At 51.7% G+C, this 19,673-nt stretch overlaps 1 protein-coding gene across 4 annotated transcripts in view; it reads left to right on the top strand.

The window, feature by feature from the left end:
- The window catches only part of hycc2 (hyccin PI4KA lipid kinase complex subunit 2), a 57,834-nt gene that overhangs the window by 35,565 nt on the left and 2,596 nt on the right, over nucleotides 1-19,673 (top strand). For 3 of the 4 annotated variants that reach the window (XM_087988808.1, XM_087988809.1, XM_087988807.1), the window contains 4 exons: nucleotides 2,346-2,462; nucleotides 3,911-3,998; nucleotides 4,432-4,591; nucleotides 4,985-5,134. In XM_087988808.1, coding sequence (XP_087844934.1) covers nucleotides 2,346-2,462; nucleotides 3,911-3,998; nucleotides 4,432-4,591; nucleotides 4,985-5,134 — 515 coding nt within the window. The remainder of the gene's footprint in view (nucleotides 1-2,345; nucleotides 2,463-3,910; nucleotides 3,999-4,431; nucleotides 4,592-4,984; nucleotides 5,135-19,673) is intronic. The other variant, XM_087988810.1, reaches the window with a different exon arrangement.

Here is a 19,673-nt window from a genome sequence, read left to right as displayed (position 1 = left end):
TAGCAATGTGTCGCCTTGAATATTCATTTCCCAGGCTCTGACCACTTGAAGCCACGTCTCAGTTATTCCCACAATATCGTATCTGCCAATTTCCAAAAGAGCCTCAAGCTCATCCATCTTGTTTCTCATGTTTCGTGTATTCATATATAGTATTTTTAATTTGTTACTGCCCTCACCCTTCCCATCAACTCCTATTTCACTCAGCCTTACAGCATGATCCCTCTTTGAGTTTTCTGCTTCATTGATACAGTTGTCTTTCTTGACTTCCCTTGTTCTAACTTTCCCTTCAATTTCCTCCTTAAACATCCAGTTTGTCGTCCCCCCCCGCTAATTAGTTTAAACGTAGCTGTGTTGCAGTAGCAAACCTGCCTGCCAGAATGCTGGTCCCTAACCTTTTGTATAATTTATGCTTACCACAAAACATACCCCAGTGATCCAAGAATTTAAATCCTTGCTTCCTGCACCAGTTCCCCAGCCACACATTCAAATCCATTATCTCCCTGTTTCTGGCCTCACCAGCCCGAGGAACTAGAAGTTGACTTCAAGATGGCATTGAGGAGCCCAAGCAAAACTGGAGTCTGTGGAAACTGGGGACCAAATACTGTACTGATTGGAGTCATACACATTCTTCTATTCTATTTGAGGGCTGTAGGTGTAACTGGCTGGGATGATGCCCATCCCTTTTTGTCCTGGATAAAGTGGTGGTGAGCTGCCTTCTTTAACTATTGCAGTCAGTGTAGTGTAGATACATTCACAAACGCACAGAGATGGGAGTCAACCATCGCAGCTCCAGGGCACATCTGAATTCCTCAAGAATGTGTCCTCGGCTCCAACTATCTTCAGCTGCTTCATCAATGACATTCACTCCACAAGGTCAGAGTTGGAGCTGTTTGCTGATGATTGCACAACGTTCAGCACCAATTGTGATTCTTCAGGTATTGAAGAAGTCCATGTCCAAAAGCAGCAAGACATGGACAATATTCAGATTTGGGCTGATAAGTGGCAAGTGCCAGGCACTGCCCCTTTCCAGTGAGACAATCCAGCCATCTCCCCTTGATGCTTAATGATATTACCATTATTCAATCTCCAACTACCAATATCATGGGGTTTAGCAATGACCAGAACCTGAACTGAAGCAACCAAACAAATACTGTGGCAACAAGAACCAGCCAAAGGCTGGGAATTCTGTGACAGGTCACTCATTCCCTGATTCCTCAAAGTCTATCCACTTTCTATAAAGCACAAGTCAGGAGTGTTATGGAATACTCCCAACTTGCTTCAATGAGTGCAGCAACAACACGCAAGATGAATGATGAGGCAATATCTCAGTGGAGTTATCGCTAGACTGTTAACTCAGAGATCCGGGAAATGTCCTGGGGTCCCAGGCTCAAAACTCACCAAGGTGGAATTTGAATTCAATAAAAATCTCATTGTTGGAAAAAAACCATTTGATGCACTGATGTCCTTTTAGGGAAGGAAGTCTTCAATCCTTACCTAGCCTGGACTACCTATGACTCCAGGCCCACAGCAACATCCCTCTGGACAATTAGGGATAGTCAGTAAATACTGGCCTGGCCAACAACATTGATGTCCTATGACTGAATAATAAAACCACGCGTGACAAAGCAGCTCAATTGATTAGAATCCCATTCACCACCCACACATGGTGCCAGCAATCTACAATGTCTACAAGATGCACTGCAACAATTCATCCATGTTCCTTTGACAGCACCTTCCAAACTCTAGAGCTCTGTCCTCTAGAAGAACACAGCAGCAGTTGCGTGCAAGTTCCTCTCTAAGTCTCATGCCTTCCTGCCTATTAAATATCTCACCATTCCTTCACTATTGCTGTGTCAAAATCCTGGAACTCCTTTCCTAACAGTACTGTGTGGGGCCCTAAACCCTAAGAACTTCAGCAGTTTAAGAAAATAGCTCATAATAACCTTCTCCAAGGTTATAAGTGATGGGCAGTCAATGTTGACCTAACCAATCAACCAAAAAAGGTCTCTGAGAGGACTCAAGAATAATAGGGGACTGGCCTCTCTGTTTACTCTGAAGTTGTGAGATTCATTGAGAGTGCTACTAGTGTGGAATCCCAATTGCTTGTAACCGGTCCCAATCTTCAGCTTAATCACCATTGCAACCAGTGTTGTTCTGGACCTGTATTCCACTGAGCTAAGCCACTCACTTTATAAACCTTAGGGACCCTTAATACAAATCTTTCCTGAACTATGATTTCAATCATGGGTTAAAAGTTTAGTGTTTCGTAGCCACAGCTGAGTGCATCTGTGTTGTATCATGGTAAGATGTCATTTGCTAATATCTGCCTGTTCTTCCACCATTAGATTGTGTATTACTGGGTTCCCACGACAACGGCAGAAGGTGTGGAGTGAGACATGTGGCCGGGTCATGCTGGACCCAGAGTTTATGGTGCAGCTGTTGACAGGGGTCTATCATACAATGTAAGTATGGAAGGTGAGGGGTGTGCATGGTTTTGTCAGATACTGTGTGTCAGCTAGTCATCGCTGCCATTACCATCAGTAAATCCACTGGTAAAAGTACTTTCTCTGTGTTGACTGTTAAATGTTGCCATTGTTATGGGCCAGTTTTCATGTTGTGAACAAAACAGAGTAGGCCATTCACCCCCTCAGGCCTGCTTCACCATTCTATGAGATCATGCCTGATCTGATTGTAACTTCAGATTCATTTACCTGCCTACCCCTTGGTTAACCTTTCATCCCCTCGCTTAACGAGAATCTATCTACTTCTGTCTTAAAAATATTCAAGGACTCTACTTCCACTGCCTTTTCAGGAAGAAGGTTCCAAAGACTCATGACCCTCTATGAAAACATTTTCACCTAATCTCTTTTAAATGAGCAACTCCTGATTTTTAAACCAGATCTCTAGTTCTAGATTCTCCCATATAAGGAAACATTCTCGCCATGTCCATCCTGTCAAGCCTCCTGAGGACTATATGTTTTAATCAAGTAACCATTTACTCTTCTAAACTCCACTGGAGTTACATGGAGTGTCAAGGTGGCTTGACCCCATGAGACTTTCACTGAAATTCCCAGTAACTATGCCCCTTATGCTGAATGGCACCACACTGCCTTTCGTTTCCCTCAGTCACAGGTCTCAGCCAGTCCGACATGCCCAGTTTCATCCTCATCTCAAATGCATCACTAAAGTCTCTGGAGGGAATGGTTGCAGCACAAAATCTCACAAAGTCCCTGGAGACCAAGGTTGACTTTATTTCCATGCTGGAGTTTGTGGGCCCTGAGGTGATTAAATAGCAGGATCTGCACCTCTTGCCGTAGGTGGGACAGGTGATGTTTGAGGAGATGGCTGGGTGGCAGGCTTCAGTTTTCACCCACTCCTTCCGCTGTTTGTGCTTGGTCTTCACTTGGGCCTGTCAGAGACGCCCGAGGTACCTTCATGAATCCTTGCAAGAGCAGCTAGCCTCATCCCACTGGCCCTGCAAATATTTCTGTCTTCAACTAATTATCCAATTATGGATAATAGTTGAAAATCGAGATTAATTCTGTCACACTCCGAGTGGATTCCCAATCCTAACCACTGGCTCTGTGACGAACATTACCTCTTGCTACCTTTGGTTCTTGTGGTATTCGCCTTTAAGTTGGCGTCCTGGTTTTTGTCCCGTTTTTTTCAAAGATGTCCTTCAGTGCTTGCTGAAAAAGGGAGGCACGTTCAACCCCCAACCAGACCTCGCTCAACCTCCGCAGCATCTGTCAATCCTTCCTCTGCTGGTGGGAGTACGTGTGGTGTCAATTGGGTGGTGTGATTTAATGGAGGGCAAGAAAGTGTGGGGAGGGGATTGAGCTGGTGGAGCTTGGTCTGCCAGTAGTGAGCCTAATCTTGGAGACTTCCTCCTTTTCTTGTTTCTCTTCAGCTACAACGGAGAGTGGGAACTGGGCCAAGAAGCACTAGAGGACCTCCTATATCGTGCACAGTTAGAGCTGTATTCTCAGCCACTGCTGGTAAGTCAGTTATTATTGTGAAACCCACTAGTTATACTGACAGCACAGCCCTGAAATGGGTGCTGTAGAATTGCAGTACTTCCTTGCTCATCATTCATCGGAACTGAGGTCATGAAGGTGCTGCAGAAATGCAAGTCTTTTTCACCTGCTACAGAGCTGTCTGGTTGAACTAATGCTAATCTTTGAGGAGAAAGTGAGGTCTGCAGATGCTGGAGATCAGAGCCGGAGATGTGTTGCTGGAAAAGCGCAGCAGGTCAGGCAGCATCCAGGGAACAGGAGAATCGACGTTTCGGGCATATGCCCGAAACGTCAATTCTCCTGAACTAATGCTAATCCCAATTTAAACATGTACAAGTATGTGTGGTGTGAATGAACTGTGCTTCTTTGTTAACCTGTGCTCTCTGTTCCAACCTTAACTGTGTTCTTCTTCCAGGTTGCTAATGCGATGAAAAGCTCATTGCCCTTTGATGCTCCTGACGTTTCCAAGGTGGGTAGGAAGTGTCTGCAGGTGGAGGTGACACCAACAGTACCCAGGATATCTCGCACTGCCATCACCACAGCCTCTATACGAAGGCATCGCTGGAAGAGAGAGGGTAAGCAGCTGGCAAAGTTGGTCTTGGCACAACTTTGGATGCAGGACATTAATTTCCTGCCACTTCCTGCAATCTCTTCTTTGACTGTATCAGGATTGGGAATGCTGGGCTGCTGCCCTTGAAATAAAATGCCAGATTCCACTTTCTCTCAATTTGTAAGCAAAGCCTCCCAAGTAGCACAGGCGCTCCTCCACCTGAGCAAGGCAGCTCTCGGGATCTGTGGCTGTGTCTGGTGCCAGCATTGCCGTTGTTCTGAGCTCTTTTGTCTTTCCTCATTGCTGTCTGGTCTGTTGTCTCTCTCCACCCCTGTCCTGTGTAACGTTCACACTCCTTTCCCCACTCCTCCCCTCTCCGGATGGGGGAACGCACTAAATGTTTTGTGTTGAATCCCAGATTGTATAGACCTCACGGTTGATGTTGAGTCAAGCTGCCCCACCTCCCTAATCCGTGACTCATCTGGATTGGCTGGAGAGCGTGAGTGGAATGGGGAGGGCACGCGAGTATCCTCCTGGCTTGCCACGGACCCCACGACAGTGATAACGGGTAGGCCTGAGATGAGGAGGGAGAGATCAGTGAGGATGTTGGAAGACAGTCTGTGACTATTTGTTTCCCTCCCTCCTCCATCCAGCACGGCTGCAAACCTTCCCAGTGGCTGACCCCACTACCCTGGGCTGTGCTAATGCATTGCCTCTTACCCAGCCATTGTGAACAGCAGGTCATATCATTCTCGTGCTGTGCTGTGCTGGCCTAGTTCCCTTTCTTTGCACTCAGCTGCTGGGATGAACTAGCATGGTGAAGGGACGGTCCAACACTCTGGTTTGAAGGCTCTCCGATCAGGTTGCTCTTGCTGACTGACTGACTGCATGCTTCTCCTTGTCCTGCATCTCAGCAATCCTGCCAGTCCATTTCTGGGGAGTCTGTGGATTGCAGACATAGTTGAGAGTGTGTTGCTGGAAAAGCACAGCAGGTCAGGCAGCATCCGAGGAGCAGGAGAATCGGCGTTTCAGGCCAGAGCCCTTCATCAGGAATGATGAAGAGCTTTCTTGATGAAGGGCTCTGGCCCGAAACGTCGATTCTCCTGCTTCTCAGATGCTGCCTGACCTGCTGTGCTTTTCCAGCAACACAGTCGACTCTGATCTTCAGCATCTGCAGTCCTCACTTTCTCTTCCCGATTGTTGGCATAGTTCTTTCCATTGTTGTACCAGTATTGCTGCTGTTGTCTTGTCATTAACAATGAGGAACACAACGCAATGTCACCAAGAACATCTGGTTTTTATAAGATTGTGTGAGATGCTGAGTGAAGTCAGTGATTTGATCTGTCCATAATCCTAAACTATCCTATCCTAATCTTCATTCCCCCCCCCTCTCTCTTCCACTCTGCCCACTGTGTCCTACACCCACCCTTCTAACGTCGTCATGGTGGGTACAGTTCCAGACTCATTGGCCATTCAGTCCTCCCCCAGGATGGGATCAGCCCACACAGTGAGTATTGATGAAAAATTCAGCTGGGTGTTTCAGAGCCTGGACTCTCTGAGCGAATGATAGCCACACCAGCCTGCAGGAGTCACTGGGCCATGATCAGGAGCTGCAACCCCAGCTGATTCTGTCGCTCTCTCTCGAACACCCACTGAGGCCATGGTTGAGCTCCTGAAATCAGCAGGAGCTGAATGTTAAACCTTTATTGTGCATTGTGGGTTCAAACTCAATAATTTAGATGTAGGTGACAGCGATCAAGCGAGATGAAGAAATGTTGGTTGTGGGGAGCCGTGTGACAACCAGTGATTGGGAGAAGGGTGAGTGTTGGGACAGTATAGCGTGGGGGTGAGTGATTGGAGAGTGCATCATGGGGTCTATGGTGGGACGGGTACTCTGGTGTCAACCTGACCACTTCCCCCTTTGCTGCTCTGACTGAAACTGCAGCGCACATCTGAGAATTTCTTTGCTACAGATGCTTTGGGTGGAATATAATTAATTTTAAAACCTTGGTTTTATGAGAGTTAATGACTTTTCTCCTTATTTAATAAGAGTGGTAACAGGTTTAGAGGTAAATGTTACATTTCCGTTCTCTGTCAGGATATGGAACAAGGAGTGTTTGCAAAAGCTCTCAGCCTACCATACTTTGAATCAGTATTCTGCTGTTGCTGAACATGGAGGCTGCAGTTTCCTTAATTTGATTTGGAATGCCTTGCTGCATGCCTATATGTGTGTACTTCTCTTTGCTATGCTATGTACTGCTTTTAGACTGAATGCATGGACAGAGTATAGAACCACTGAGAGGGATTGCTTTATTCTGGCTGTGTGCTTTGCTCCATCTTTTCGATGTTGCAGTGTGTGTTTAATGAGATGTTGATATCCTTCTGAATATTCATTGTGTTATAGACCTCCTAGAGACAGCTAAAGTTTGGTCTAAAGCTAAGTACTTGCATCAAATTGAGATTATTCTGCACCACAGCATCAACCTGAGCTAGAGAAGAAATGTTCTTCTTTTGGACTTGACTGCTATTACACGGACTAACTTTTTAATGCAAGCAAAACCTTTCAGAAGTGTTTTATTTTAAATCTCCCTCCAATTTCAATTGGAAATAATTATTTTCAATGCATCCACACCGAAAACGTTGAACCACTGGACTCCATTTTTACTTCCCTTGGACGTCCAGAAAACATTTACTTGATTATCACATGAAAGGCTTTAAATTAACCTTAAAAAATAAGAACAGATTTGTATTTATATAGCACCTATCATAACCTCAGGAGATCACAAAGCACTTGTTAAAAGTGATCACTGTTGTAATATTGGGAAATGTGCAGCCAATATGCACGCAGCCAACTCCTGCAAATAGCAATATGATAATGACAAGGTAATCTGTTTTAGTGATGTTGGCTAAGGAGAAGAAAATTGGCTACGACATCAACGACAACTTCTCTTTTCCAAAATAGTGCCAGGAAATGTTTTTACGCCACTAAGGGGTGAAAGGAGCCTTGCTTTAAAGTCTCATCTGATCTGACAATGCAGCACTCCCTCATTTCTCCACAGAAGTGTCAGCCTTGTTTGTGGGCTGAAGTGGACTTTGAATCTGTGGCCTTCTGACTCCAATGTATTGTTGCTTCTAGCATTTATCCTGTAATTCATTCTCAAACTGTGCCCCCGGTCCCCTTTCAGCTTAGTGACCTGGAACGGGTTATGTCTTGAGTTTCCTTGACCCATGAGTACAAAACACTCCTCCTCCCTATGGAATAACACTTGACATTTCTGAGCCTGTTCACTTGCCTATATCAGCTCTGTCTTATTTATCTATCCGCTTGAGCATTTATTCATTCATAAATTAATCAACTCGACCATAGGTTTAGATGTTCTTCATTCTTACATGAAATGTGAGTGTTGCTGTCAAAGCTGGCCTTTATTAACTATGCCATTGAACTGATGGTTCTCTAGACCAATTCAGAGGACAGTTAAGAGTCAACCTTGTTTCTGCATGTTTGGAATCACATGTAGGCATGAACAGACCAGGCTGGCAGATTTTTGTTCTCTACAGAACATTAAAAGATCTTAGGAAAGCCTCACTCGTTGCATGACTGAATTGCAAGTGCTTCTGTTGATGATTGTTCTTGATCAGTCACAATCTATGACATCCCAGGGCTATCTGTGGTGGAGGTTTCCCCAAATCTGAATTAACACTGCCCATTGAACACTTGTCATCCAGTGTGTAGGGTCTGCCTATCCCCAAGCAAACAGACCGTTGAGGAGCAAGTTCAACCTCCCCAGTGAGGAGCCCATTGTAATCCACATGTGATGTTCTCCCTCTTCTATGTCCCCACTGCTTCACCATTGACAACTTGAACTGCTTAGGCCTTCCGTTCTGCAAATCCCTTCCATAAATATTCAGTCCTTCCACCACCAATGTAGAGTGGAGGTGGTGTGAACCAGACTCGAGCTGCACTGCAGCATCTTGCTGAGGATCCTTTGACAGCAACTTCCAATCTAGTGAGCTCTACCACCAACAAGGGCAGTAGACACATAGGAAGGTCACCCCTATAGGTTCTTCTCTAAGCCATTCACCATCCTCGTATTGCTGTTCCTTTTAGTGTCACTGGGTCACAATCTTGGAATTTCCCCCCAAACAGCATTGTAGGTCTATCTACAGCACATGGATCGCAGCAGTTCATCGAGGCAGCTCACTAACACCACAACTCGTGAAACAGTTTTTTTTTAATACCTCGTTCCTCTCCTTTTACCGTGCACTTTAAAACAAACATTCTCCACCAATTTGGCTTAATGTCAAATTGTGTTTAACACTTTTTTGCCCTTGAGATATTTCATGACATGAAGGTGCGATATAAATGCAAGTTCTAGATCTAGTCACTACTTTAAACTTGATGATGAAACAAAGAAATAGGAGGCCGTTCTACCATTAGTGTCTTTCCCAACATTCAGTTATATCATAGCTAATCTGTATCTAAAGTCAATTTATTTGTCTTAATTCCATATCCCTTGACACCCTGATCTAATTAAAAATTTAGCCACCTTGATTTTAAAAAGTTCAGTTGACCATCTGATTTGCCCCATGTCAGGAGACAGGGATTCTGTTGTCTGTCATGAAATAATGTTCCCTAATTTCACTCCTGCCACACCCACCTTTGGACCCCGTCACCTTCCACCATTGACAACTGGTCCTCTAACATTATGCGGTCTGTGTGTGTATCAGCAATGAGGTCATTGTTGTGTCTCTGAGTGTTGGGGTCATTGTTGTGTGTCTGAGTTTATTGGGCTCAATTGTGTGCGTCTGACTGTTGGGGTAAGTGGAGTGTGTGTGTGTCTGTATATTGACCTCAGTTCTGTGTGTCTGTGTACTGAGCTCGTGTGTGTGTGTGTGTACTGAGCTCAAATGTGTGTGTGTGTGTGTGTGTGTGTCTGTATATTGAGCTCAATTGTGTGTCTGTCTATATGCTGAGCCCAATTGTGGGTGTGCTGAGCCCAATTGTGGGTGTGCTGAGCCCAATTGTGGGTGTGCTGAAGCCAATTGTGGGTGTGCTGAGCCCAATTGTGTGTGCGCGCGTGCGCTGAGCCTAATGTGTGTGTGTGTGTGTGTGTGTGCGCGCGCGCTGAGCGTGTGTGTGCGCGCGCTGAGCCCAATTGTGTGTGTGTGTGTGTGTGCGCGCGCGCGCTGAGCCCAATTGTGTGCGCGCGCTGAGCCCAATTTGTGTGTGTGTGTGTATGTGCGCTGAGCCCAATAGTGTGTGTGTGCGCGCGCGCTGAGCCCAATAGTGTGTGTGCGCGCGCGCTGAGCCCAATAGTGTGTGTGCGCGCGCGCTGAGCCCAATAGTGTGTGTGCGCGCGCGCTGAGCCCAATAGTGTGTGTGCGCGCGCGCTGAGCCCAATAGTGTGTGTGCGCGCGCGCTGAGCCCAATAGTGTGTGTGCGCGCGCGCTGAGCCCAATAGTGTGTGTGCGCGCGCGCTGAGCCCAATAGTGTGTGTGCGCGCGCGCTGAGCCCAATAGTGTGTGTGCGCGCGCGCTGAGCCCAATAGTGTGTGTGCGCGCGCGCTGAGCCCAATAGTGTGTGTGCGCGCGCGCTGAGCCCAATAGTGTGTGTGCGCGCGCGCTGAGCCCAATAGTGTGTGTGTGCGCGCGCGCTGAGCCCAATAGTGTGTGTGTGCGCGCGCGCTGAGCCCAATAGTGTGTGTGCGCGCGCGCGCTGAGCCCAATAGTGTGTGTGCGCGCGCGCGCTGAGCCCAATAGTGTGTGTGCGCGCGCGCGCTGAGCCCAATAGTGTGTGTGCGCGCGCGCGCTGAGCCCAATAGTGTGTGTGCGCGCGCGCGCTGAGCCCAATAGTGTGTGTGCGCGCGCGCGCTGAGCCCAATAGTGTGTGTGCGCGCGCGCGCTGAGCCCAATAGTGTGTGTGCGCGCGCGCGCTGAGCCCAATAGTGTGTGCGCGCGCGCGCTGAGCCCAATAGTGTGTGTGCGCGCGCGCTGAGCCCAATAGTGTGTGTGCGCGCGCGCGCTGAGCCCAATAGTGTGTGTGCGCAGCGCGCTGAGCCACTGAGCCCAATTGTGTGTGCGCGCTCGGCGCGCGCTGAGCCCAATAGTGTGTGTGTGCGCGCGCAGGCGGCGCTGAGCCCAATAGTGTGTGTGCGCGCTGCGCGCTGAGCCCAATAGTGTGTGTGCGCCAGCAGCGCGCGCTGAGCCCAATTAGGTGTGTGTGCGCTGCCCCGCCGCGCGCGCTGAGCCCCAATAGTGTGTGTGCGCGCGGCGCTCGCTGAGCCCAATAGTGTGTGTGCGCGCGCGCGCGCTGAGCCCAATAGTGTGTGTGCGCGCAGGCGCTGCGCTGAGCCCAATAGTGTGTGTGCGCTGCGCGGCGCTGAGCCCAATAGTGTGTGTGCGGCAGCGGGCGCGCTGAGCCAATAGTGTGTGTGCGCGCGCGCGCGCTGAGCCCAATAGTGTGTGTGTGCGCGCGGCGCGCGCTGAGCCCAATAGTGTGTGTGCGCGCGCGCGCGCTGAGCCCCAATAGTGTGTGTGTGCGCGCTGCGCGCGCTGAGCCCAATAGTGTGTGTGCGGCGGCGCGCGCGCTGAGCCCAATAGTGGTGTGTGCGCGCAGGCGCGCGCTGAGCCCAATAGTGTGTGTGTGCGCGCGCGCGCGCTGAGCCCAATAGTGTGTGTGCGCGCGCAGCGCGCGCTGAGCCCAATAGTGTGTGTGCGCGCGCGCGCGCTGAGCCCAATAGTGTGTGTGCGCCGCGCGCGCGCTGAGCCCAATAGTGTGTGTGCGCGCAGCGCGCGCTGAGCCCAATAGTGTGTGTGCGCGCGCGCGCAGCGCGCTGAGCCCAATAGTGTGGTGTGCGCGCGCGCGCGCTGAGCCCAATAGTGTGTGTGTGCGCGCGCGCGCGCTGGCAGTGCGGCTGAGCCCAATAGTGTGTGTGTGCGCGCGCTGAGCGCGCGCTGAGCCCAATAGTGTGTGTGTGCGCGCGCGCGCGCGCGCTGAGCGCGCTAGCTGAGCCCTAGTGAGCCGATAGCGTCGCGGCCGCGCGCGCGCTGAGCCCAATAGTGTGCGCGCTCTGCTGGGCGCGCGCTGAGCCCAATAGTGTGCGCCGCGCTGCGCGCGCTGAGCCCAATAGTGTGCGCGCGCGCGCGCGCTGAGCCCAATAGTGTGCGCGCGCGCGCGCGCTGAGCCCAATAGTGTGCGCGCGCGCGCGCGCTGAGCCCAATAGTGTGCGCGCGCGCGCACGCGCGCTGAGCCCAATAGTGTGTGCGCGCGCGCGCGCGTGCTGAGCCCAATAGTGTGCGCGTGCGCGCGCGCTGAGCCCAATAGTGTGCGTGCGCGCGCGCTGAGCCCAATAGTGTGCGTGCGCGCGCGCTGAGCCCAATAGTGTGCGTGCGCGCGCGCTGAGCCCAATAGTGTGCGTGCGCGCGCGCTGAGCCCAATAGTGTGCGTGCGCGCGCGCTGAGCCCAATAGTGTGCGTGCGCGCGCGCTGAGCCCAATAGTGTGTGTGCGCGCGCGCGCGCTGAGCCCAATAGTGTGTGTGCGCGCGCGCGCGCTGAGCCCAATTGTGTGTGTGCGCGCGCTGAGCCCAATTGTGTGTGTGGGCGCGCGCGCGCTGAGCCCAATAGTGTGTGTGCGCGCGCGCGCGCTGAGCCCAATTGTGTGTGTGGGCGCGCTGAGCCCAATTGTGTGTGTGGGCGCGCTGAGCCCAATTGTGTGTGTGGGCGCGCTGAGCCCAATTGTGTGTGTGTGTGTGTGTGTGTGCTGAGCCCAATAGTGTGTGTGTGCGCGCGCGCGCGCGCTGAGCCCAATAGTGTGCGCGCGCGCGCGCGCTGAGCCCAATAGTGTGCGCGCGCGCGCGCGCTGAGCCCAATAGTGTGCGCGCGCGCGCGCGCTGAGCCCAATAGTGTGCGCGCGCGCTGAGCCCAATAGTGTGCGCGCGCGCGCGCGCTGAGCCCAATAGTGTGTGCGCGCGCGCGCGCGCGCTGAGCCCAATAGTGTGCGCGCGCGCGCGCGCGCTGAGCCCAATAGTGTGCGCGCGCGCGCTGAGCCCAATAGTGTGCGTGCGCGCGCGCTGAGCCCAATAGTGTGCGTGCGCGCGCGCTGAGCCCAATAGTGTGCGTGCGCGCGCGCTGAGCCCAATAGTGTGCGTGCGCGCGCGCTGAGCCCAATAGTGTGTGTGCGCGCGCGCGCGCTGAGCCCAATAGTGTGTGTGCGCGCGCGCGCGCTGAGCCCAATAGTGTGTGTGCGCGCGCGCGCGCTGAGCCCAATAGTGTGTGTGCGCGCGCGCGCGCTGAGCCCAATAGTGTGTGTGCGCGCGCGCGCGCTGAGCCCAATTGTGTGTGTGCGCGCGCTGAGCCCAATTGTGTGTGTGGGCGCGCGCGCGCTGAGCCCAATAGTGTGTGTGCGCGCGCGCGCGCTGAGCCCAATTGTGTGTGTGGGCGCGCTGAGCCCAATTGTGTGTGTGGGCGCGCTGAGCCCAATTGTGTGTGTGTGTGTGTGTGTGCTGAGCCCAATTGTGTGTGTGTGCGCGCGCGTGTGCTGAGCCCAATTGTGTGTGCGCGCGCGTGTGCTGAGCCCAATTGTGTGTGTGGGCGCGCTGAGCCCAATTGTGTGTGTGGGCGCGCTGAGCCCAATTGTGTGTGTGGGCGCGCTGAGCCCAATTGTGTGTGTGGGCGCGCTGAGCCCAATTGTGTGTGTGGGCGCGCTGAGCCCAATTGTGTGTGTGGGCGCGCTGAGCCCAATTGTGTGTGTGTGTGTGTGTGTGCTGAGCCCAATTGTGTGTGTGTGTGTGTGCTGAGCCCAATTGTGTGTGTGTGTGTGCTGAGCCCAATTGTGTGTGTGTGTGTGCTGAGCCCAATTGTGTGTGTGTGTGTGCTGAGCCCAATTGTGTGTGTGTGTGCTGAGCCCAATTGTGTGTGTGTGTGTGTGTGCTGAGCCCAATTGTGTGTGTGCTGAGCCCAATTGTGTGTGTGTGTGTGTGTGCTGAGCCCAATTGTGTGTGTGTGTGTGTGCTGAGCCCAATTGTGTGTGTGTGTGTGTGCTGAGCCCAATTGTGTGTGTGTGTGTGTGTGTGTGTGCTGAGCCCAATTGTGTGTGTGTGTGTGTGTGTGTGCTGAGCCCAATTGTGTGTGTGTGTGTGTGTGCTGAGCCCAATTGTGTGTGTGCTGAGCCCAATTGTGTGTGTGCTGAGCCCAATTGTGTGTGTGCTGAGCCCAATTGTGTGTGTGTGTGTGTGTGCTGAGCCCAATTGTGTGTGTGTGTGTGTGCTGAGCCCAATTGTGTGTGTGTGTGTGTGCTGAGCCCAATTGTGTGTGTGTGTGTGTGTGCTGAGCCCAATTGTGTGTGTGTGTGTGTGCTGAGCCCAATTGTGTGTGTGCTGAGCCCAATTGTGTGTGCTGAGCCCAATTGTGTGTGTGGGCGCGCTGAGCCCAATTGTGTGTGTGGGCGCGCTGAGCCCAATTGTGTGTGTGGGCGCGCTGAGCCCAATTGTGTGTGTGGGCGCGCTGAGCCCAATTGTGTGTGTGTGTGTGTGTGTGTGTGTGCTGAGCCCAATTGTGTGTGTGTGCGCGCGCGTGTGCTGAGCCCAATTGTGTGTGTGGGCGCGCTGAGCCCAATTGTGTGTGTGGGCGCGCTGAGCCCAATTGTGTGTGTGGGCGCGCTGAGCCCAATTGTGTGTGTGGGCGCGCTGAGCCCAATTGTGTGTGTGGGCGCGCTGAGCCCAATTGTGTGTGTGTGTGTGTGTGTGTGCTGAGCCCAATTGTGTGTGTGTGTGTGTGTGTGCTGAGCCCAATTGTGTGTGTGTGTGTGTGTGTGCTGAGCCCAATTGTGTGTGTGTGTGCTGAGCCCAATTGTGTGTGTGTGTGTGTGTGCTGAGCCCAATTGTGTGTGTGCTGAGCCCAATTGTGTGTGTGTGTGTGTGTGCTGAGCCCAATTGTGTGTGTGTGTGTGTGCTGAGCCCAATTGTGTGTGTGTGTGTGTGCTGAGCCCAATTGTGTGTGTGTGTGTGCTGAGCCCAATTGTGTGTGTGTGTGCTGAGCCCAATTGTGTGTGTGTGTGTGTGCTGAGCCCAATTGTGTGTGTGTGTGTGTGTGTGTGTGCTGAGCCCAATTGTGTGTGTGTGTGTGTGTGTGTGCTGAGCCCAATTGTGTGTGTGCTGAGCCCAATTGTGTGTGTGTGTGTGTGTGCTGAGCCCAATTGTGTGTGTGTGTGTGTGCTGAGCCCAATTGTGTGTGTGTGTGTGTGCTGAGCCCAATTGTGTGTGTGTGTGTGTGCTGAGCCCAATTGTGTGTGTGTGTGTGTGTGCTGAGCCCAATTGTGTGTGTGTGTGTGTGCTGAGCCCAATTGTGTGTGTGCTGAGCCCAATTGTGTGTGCTGAGCCCAATTGTGTGTGCTGAGCCCAATTGTGTGTGCGCTGAGCCCAATTGTGTGTGCGCTGAGCCCAATTGTGTGTGCGCTGAGCCCAATTGTGTGTGCGCTGAGCCCAATTGTGTGTGCGCTGAGCCCAATTGTGTGTGTGCTGAGCCCAATTGTGTGTGTGTGTGTGTGTGTGTGCTGAGCCCAATTGTGTGTGTGTGTGTGTGTGTGTGCTGAGCCCAATTGTGTGTGTGCTGAGCCCAATTGTGTGTGTGCTGAGCCCAATTGTGTGTGTGCTGAGCCCAATTGTGTGTGTGTGTGTGTGTGCTGAGCCCAATTGTGTGTGTGTGTGTGTGTGTGTGCTGAGCCCAATTGTGTGTGTGTGTGTGTCTGCTGAGCCCAATTGTGTGTGTGTGTGTGTCTGCTGAGCCCAATTGTGTGTGTGTGTGTGTGTGTGCTGAGCCCAATTGTGTGTGTGTGTGCTGAGCCCAATTGTGTGTGTGTGTGTGTGTGTGCTGAGCCCAATTGTGTGTGCTGAGCCCAATTGTGTGTGCTGAGCCCAATTGTGTGTGCTGAGCCCAATTGTGTGTGCTGAGCCCAATTGTGTGTGCTGAGCCCAATTGTGTGTGCTGAGCCCAATTGTGTGTGTGCTGAGCCCAATTGTGTGTGTGCTGAGCCCAATTGTGTGTGTGTGTGTGTGTGCTGAGCCCAATTGTGTGTGTGCTGAGCCCAATTGTGTGTGTGCTGAGCCCAATTGTGTGTGTGCTGAGCCCAATTGTGTGTGTGCTGAGCCCAATTGTGTGTGTGTGTGTGTGTGCTGAGCCCAATTGTGTGTGCTGAGCCCAATTGTGTGTGTGCTGAGCCCAATTGTGTGTGTGCTGAGCCCAATTGTGTGTGATTGTGTGTGTGTGTGTGCTGAGCCCAATTGTGTGTGTGTGTGTGTGTGCTGAGCCCAATTGTGTGTGTGTGTGTGTGTGTGCTGAGCCCAATTGTGTGTGTGTGTGTGTGCTGAGCCCAATTGTGTGTGTGCTGAGCCCAATTGTGTGTGTGCTGAGCCCAATTGTGTGTGCGCTGAGCCCAATTGTGTGTGCGCTGAGCCCAATTGTGTGTGCGCTGAGCCCAATTGTGTGTGCGCTGAGCCCAATTGTGTGTGCGCTGAGCCCAATTGTGTGTGCGCTGAGCCCAATTGTGTGTGCGCTGAGCCCAATTGTGTGTGCGCTGAGCCCAAGTGTGTGTGTGTGTGTGTGTGTGCTGAGCCCGTGTGTGTGTGTGTGTGCTGAGCCCAAGTGTGTGTGTGTGTGTGTGTGTGCTGAGCCCAAGTGTGTGTGTGTGTGTGTGTGCTGAGCCCAAGTGTGTGTGTGTGTGTGCTGAGCCCAAGTGTGTGTGTGTGTGTGCGTGCTGAGCCCGTGTGCGTGCTGAGCCCGTGTGTGTGTGTGTGTGTGTGTGTGCTGAGCCTGTGTGTGTGTGCTGAGCCTGTGTGTGTGTGTGCTGAGCCTGTGTGTGTGTGTGTGCTGAGCCTGTGTGTGTGTGTGTGCTGAGCCTGTGTGTGTGTGTGTGCTGAGCCTGTGTGTGTGTGTGTGCTGAGCCTGTGTGTGTGTGTGTGCTGAGCCTGTGTGTGTGTGTGTGCTGAGCCTGTGTGTGTGTGTGTGCTGAGCCTGTGTGTGTGTGTGTGCTGAGCCTGTGTGTGTGTGTGTGCTGAGCCTGTGTGTGTGTGTGTGCTGAGCCTGTGTGTGTGTGTGTGCTGAGCCTGTGTGTGTGTGTGTGCTGAGCCTGTGTGTGTGTGTGTGCTGAGCCTGTGTGTGTGTGTGTGCTGAGCCTGTGTGTGTGTGCTGAGCCTGTGTGTGTGTGTGTGTGTGCTGAGCCTGTGTGTGTGTGTGTGTGCTGAGCCTGTGTGTGTGTGTGTTTGCTGAGCCTGTGTGTGTGTGTTTGCTGAGCCTGTGTGTGTGTGTGTGCTGAGCCTGTGTGTGTGTGTGTGCTGAGCCTGTGTGTGTGTGTGTGCTGAGCCTGTGTGTGTGTGTGTGCTGAGCCTGTGTGTGTGTGTGTTTGCTGAGCCCAAGTGTGTGTGTGTGTGTGTGTGTGTGTGTGTGTGTGTGCGCGCGCGCGCTGAGCCCAAGTGTGTGTGTGTGTGCGCGCGCGCGCAGAGCCCAATTGTGTGTGCGTGTGCGCGCGCGCGCAGAGCCCAATTGTGTGTGCGTGTCTGTGTGTGTGAGAGATGAGCCCAATTGTGTGTGTGTGTGTGCGTGCTGAGCCCGTGTGCGTGCTGAGCCCGTGTGCGTGCTGAGCCCGTGTGTGTGCTGAGCCTGTGTGTGTGTGCTGAGCCTGTGTGTGTGTGCTGAGCCTGTGTGTGTGTGTGCTGAGCCTGTGTGTGTGTGTGCTGAGCCTGTGTGTGTGTGTGCTGAGCCTGTGTGTGTGTGTGCTGAGCCTGTGTGTGTGTGTGCTGAGCCTGTGTGTGTGTGTGCTGAGCCTGTGTGTGTGTGTGCTGAGCCTGTGTGTGTGTGTGTGTGCTGAGCCTGTGTGTGTGTGTGTGCTGAGCCTGTGTGTGTGTGCTGAGCCCGTGTGTGTGTGTGTGTGCTGAGCCCGTGTGTGTGTGTGTGTGTGTGTGTGTGTGTGTGTTTGCTGAGCCCAAGTGTGTGTGTGTGGGTGCGCGCGCGCGCGCTGAGCCCAAGTGTGTGTGTGCGCGCGCGCGCGCTGAGCCCAAGTGTGTGTGTGTGTGTGTGCGCGCGCGCTGAGCCCAATTGTGTGTGCGCGCGCGCGCGCGGAGCCCAATTGTGTGTGCGTGTCTGTGTGTGTGTGAGAGAGATGAGCCCAATTGTGTGTGTGTGTGTGTTGAGCTCAATTGTGTGTGTGTTGAGCTCAATTGTGTGTGTGTTGAGCTCAATTGTGTGTGTGTTGAGCTCAATTGTGTGTGTGTTGAGCTCAATTGTGTGTGTGTTGAGCTCAATTGTGTGTGTGTTGAGCTCAATTGTGTGTGTGTTGAGCTCAATTGTGTGTGTGTTGAGCTCAATTGTGTGTGTGTTGAGCTCAATTGTGTGTGTGTTGAGCTCAATTGTGTGTGTGTTGAGCTCAATTGTGTGTGTGTTGAGCTCAATTGTGTGTGTGTTGAGCTCAATTGTGTGTGTGTTGAGCTCAATTGTGTGTGTGTTGAGCTCAATTGTGTGTGTGTTGAGCTCAATTGTGTGTGTGTTGAGCTCAATTGTGTGTGTGTTGAGCTCAATTGTGTGTGTGTTGAGCTCAATTGTGTGTGTGTTGAGCTCAATTGTGTGTGTGTTGAGCTCAATTGTGTGTGTGTTGAGCTCAATTGTGTGTGTGTTGAGCTCAATTGTGTGTGTGTTGAGCTCAATTGTGTGTGTGTTGAGCTCAATTGTGTGTGTGTTGAGCTCAATTGTGTGTGTGTTGAGCTCAATTGTGTGTGTGTTGAGCTCAATTGTGTGTGTGTTGAGCTCAATTGTGTGTGTGTTGAGCTCAATTGTGTGTGTGTTGAGCTCAATTGTGTGTGTGTTGAGCTCAATTGTGTGTGTGTTGAGCTCAATTGTGTGTGTGTTGAGCTCAATTGTGTGTGTGTTGAGCCCAATTGTGTGTGTGCTGAGCCCAATTGTGTGCTTGCTGAGCCCGTGTGTGTGTGTGTGCTGAGCTCAATTGTGTGTGTGTGTGTGTGTGTGTGTGTGCTGAGCCCAATTGTGTGTGTGTGTGTGCGGAGCTCAATTGTGTGTGTGTGTGTGTGTGTGTGTGCTGAGCCCAATTGTGTGTGTGTGTGTGCGGAGCTCAATTGTGTGTGTGTGTGTGTTGAGCTCACTTGTGTGTGTGTGTTGAGCTCAATTGTGTGTGTGTGTGTTGAGCTCAATTGTGTGTGTGTGTGTTGAGCTCAATTGTGTGTGTGTGTGTTGAGCTCAATTGTGTGTGTGTGTGTTGAGCTCAATTGTGTGTGTGTGTGTTGAGCTCAATTGTGTGTGTGTGTGTTGAGCTCAATTGTGTGTGTGTGTGTTGAGCTCACTTGTGTGTGTGTTGAGCTCACTTGTGTGTGTGTTGAGCTCAATTGTGTGTGTGTGGAGCTCAATTGTGTGTGTGTGTGTGTTGAGCTCAATTGTGTGTGTGTGTGTGTTGAGCTCAATTGTGTGTGTGTGTGTGTGTGTGTGTGTGTGTGTGTGTGTGTGTGTGTGTTGAGCTCAATTGTGTTTGTGTGCTGAGCCCAATTGTGTGTGTGTTGAGCTCAATTGTGTGTGTGTGTTGAGCTCAATTGTGTGTGTGTGTTGAGCTCAATTGTGTGTGTGTGTTGAGCTCAATTGTGTGTGTGTGTTGAGCTCAATTGTGTGTGTGTGTTTGTGTGGAGCTCAATTTGTGTGTGTGTGTGTTGAGCTCAATTGTGTGTGTGTTGAGCTCAATTGTGTGTGTGTGTGTGCTGAGCCCAATTGTGTGTGTGTGTGTGCTGAGCCCAATTGTGTGTGTGCTGAGCCCAATTGTGTGTGTGCTGAGCAATTGTGTGTGTGCTGAGCCCAATTGTGTGTGTGTGTGTTGAGCTCAATTGTGTGTGTGTGTTGAGCTCAATTGTGTGTGTGTGTGTTGAGCTCAATTGTGTGTGTGTGTTGAGCTCACTTGTGTGTGTGTGTGTTGAGCTCACTTGTGTGTGTGTGTGTGTTGAGCTCACTTGTGTGTGTGTGTGTTGAGCTCAATTGTGTGTGTGTGTTGAGCTCAATTGTGTGTGTGTGTGTGTGTGTGTGTGTGTTGAGCTCAATTGTGTGTGTGTGTGTGTGTTGAGCT

This window comes from Chiloscyllium plagiosum, unplaced genomic scaffold, assembly GCF_037043375.1.
Source record: "Chiloscyllium plagiosum isolate Xiang-an unplaced genomic scaffold, Cpla_swu_hap1 HiC_scaffold_7, whole genome shotgun sequence".
NCBI lineage: Eukaryota > Metazoa > Chordata > Chondrichthyes > Orectolobiformes > Hemiscylliidae > Chiloscyllium > Chiloscyllium plagiosum.
This window is presented reverse-complemented; position numbering and strand designations above follow the sequence as displayed.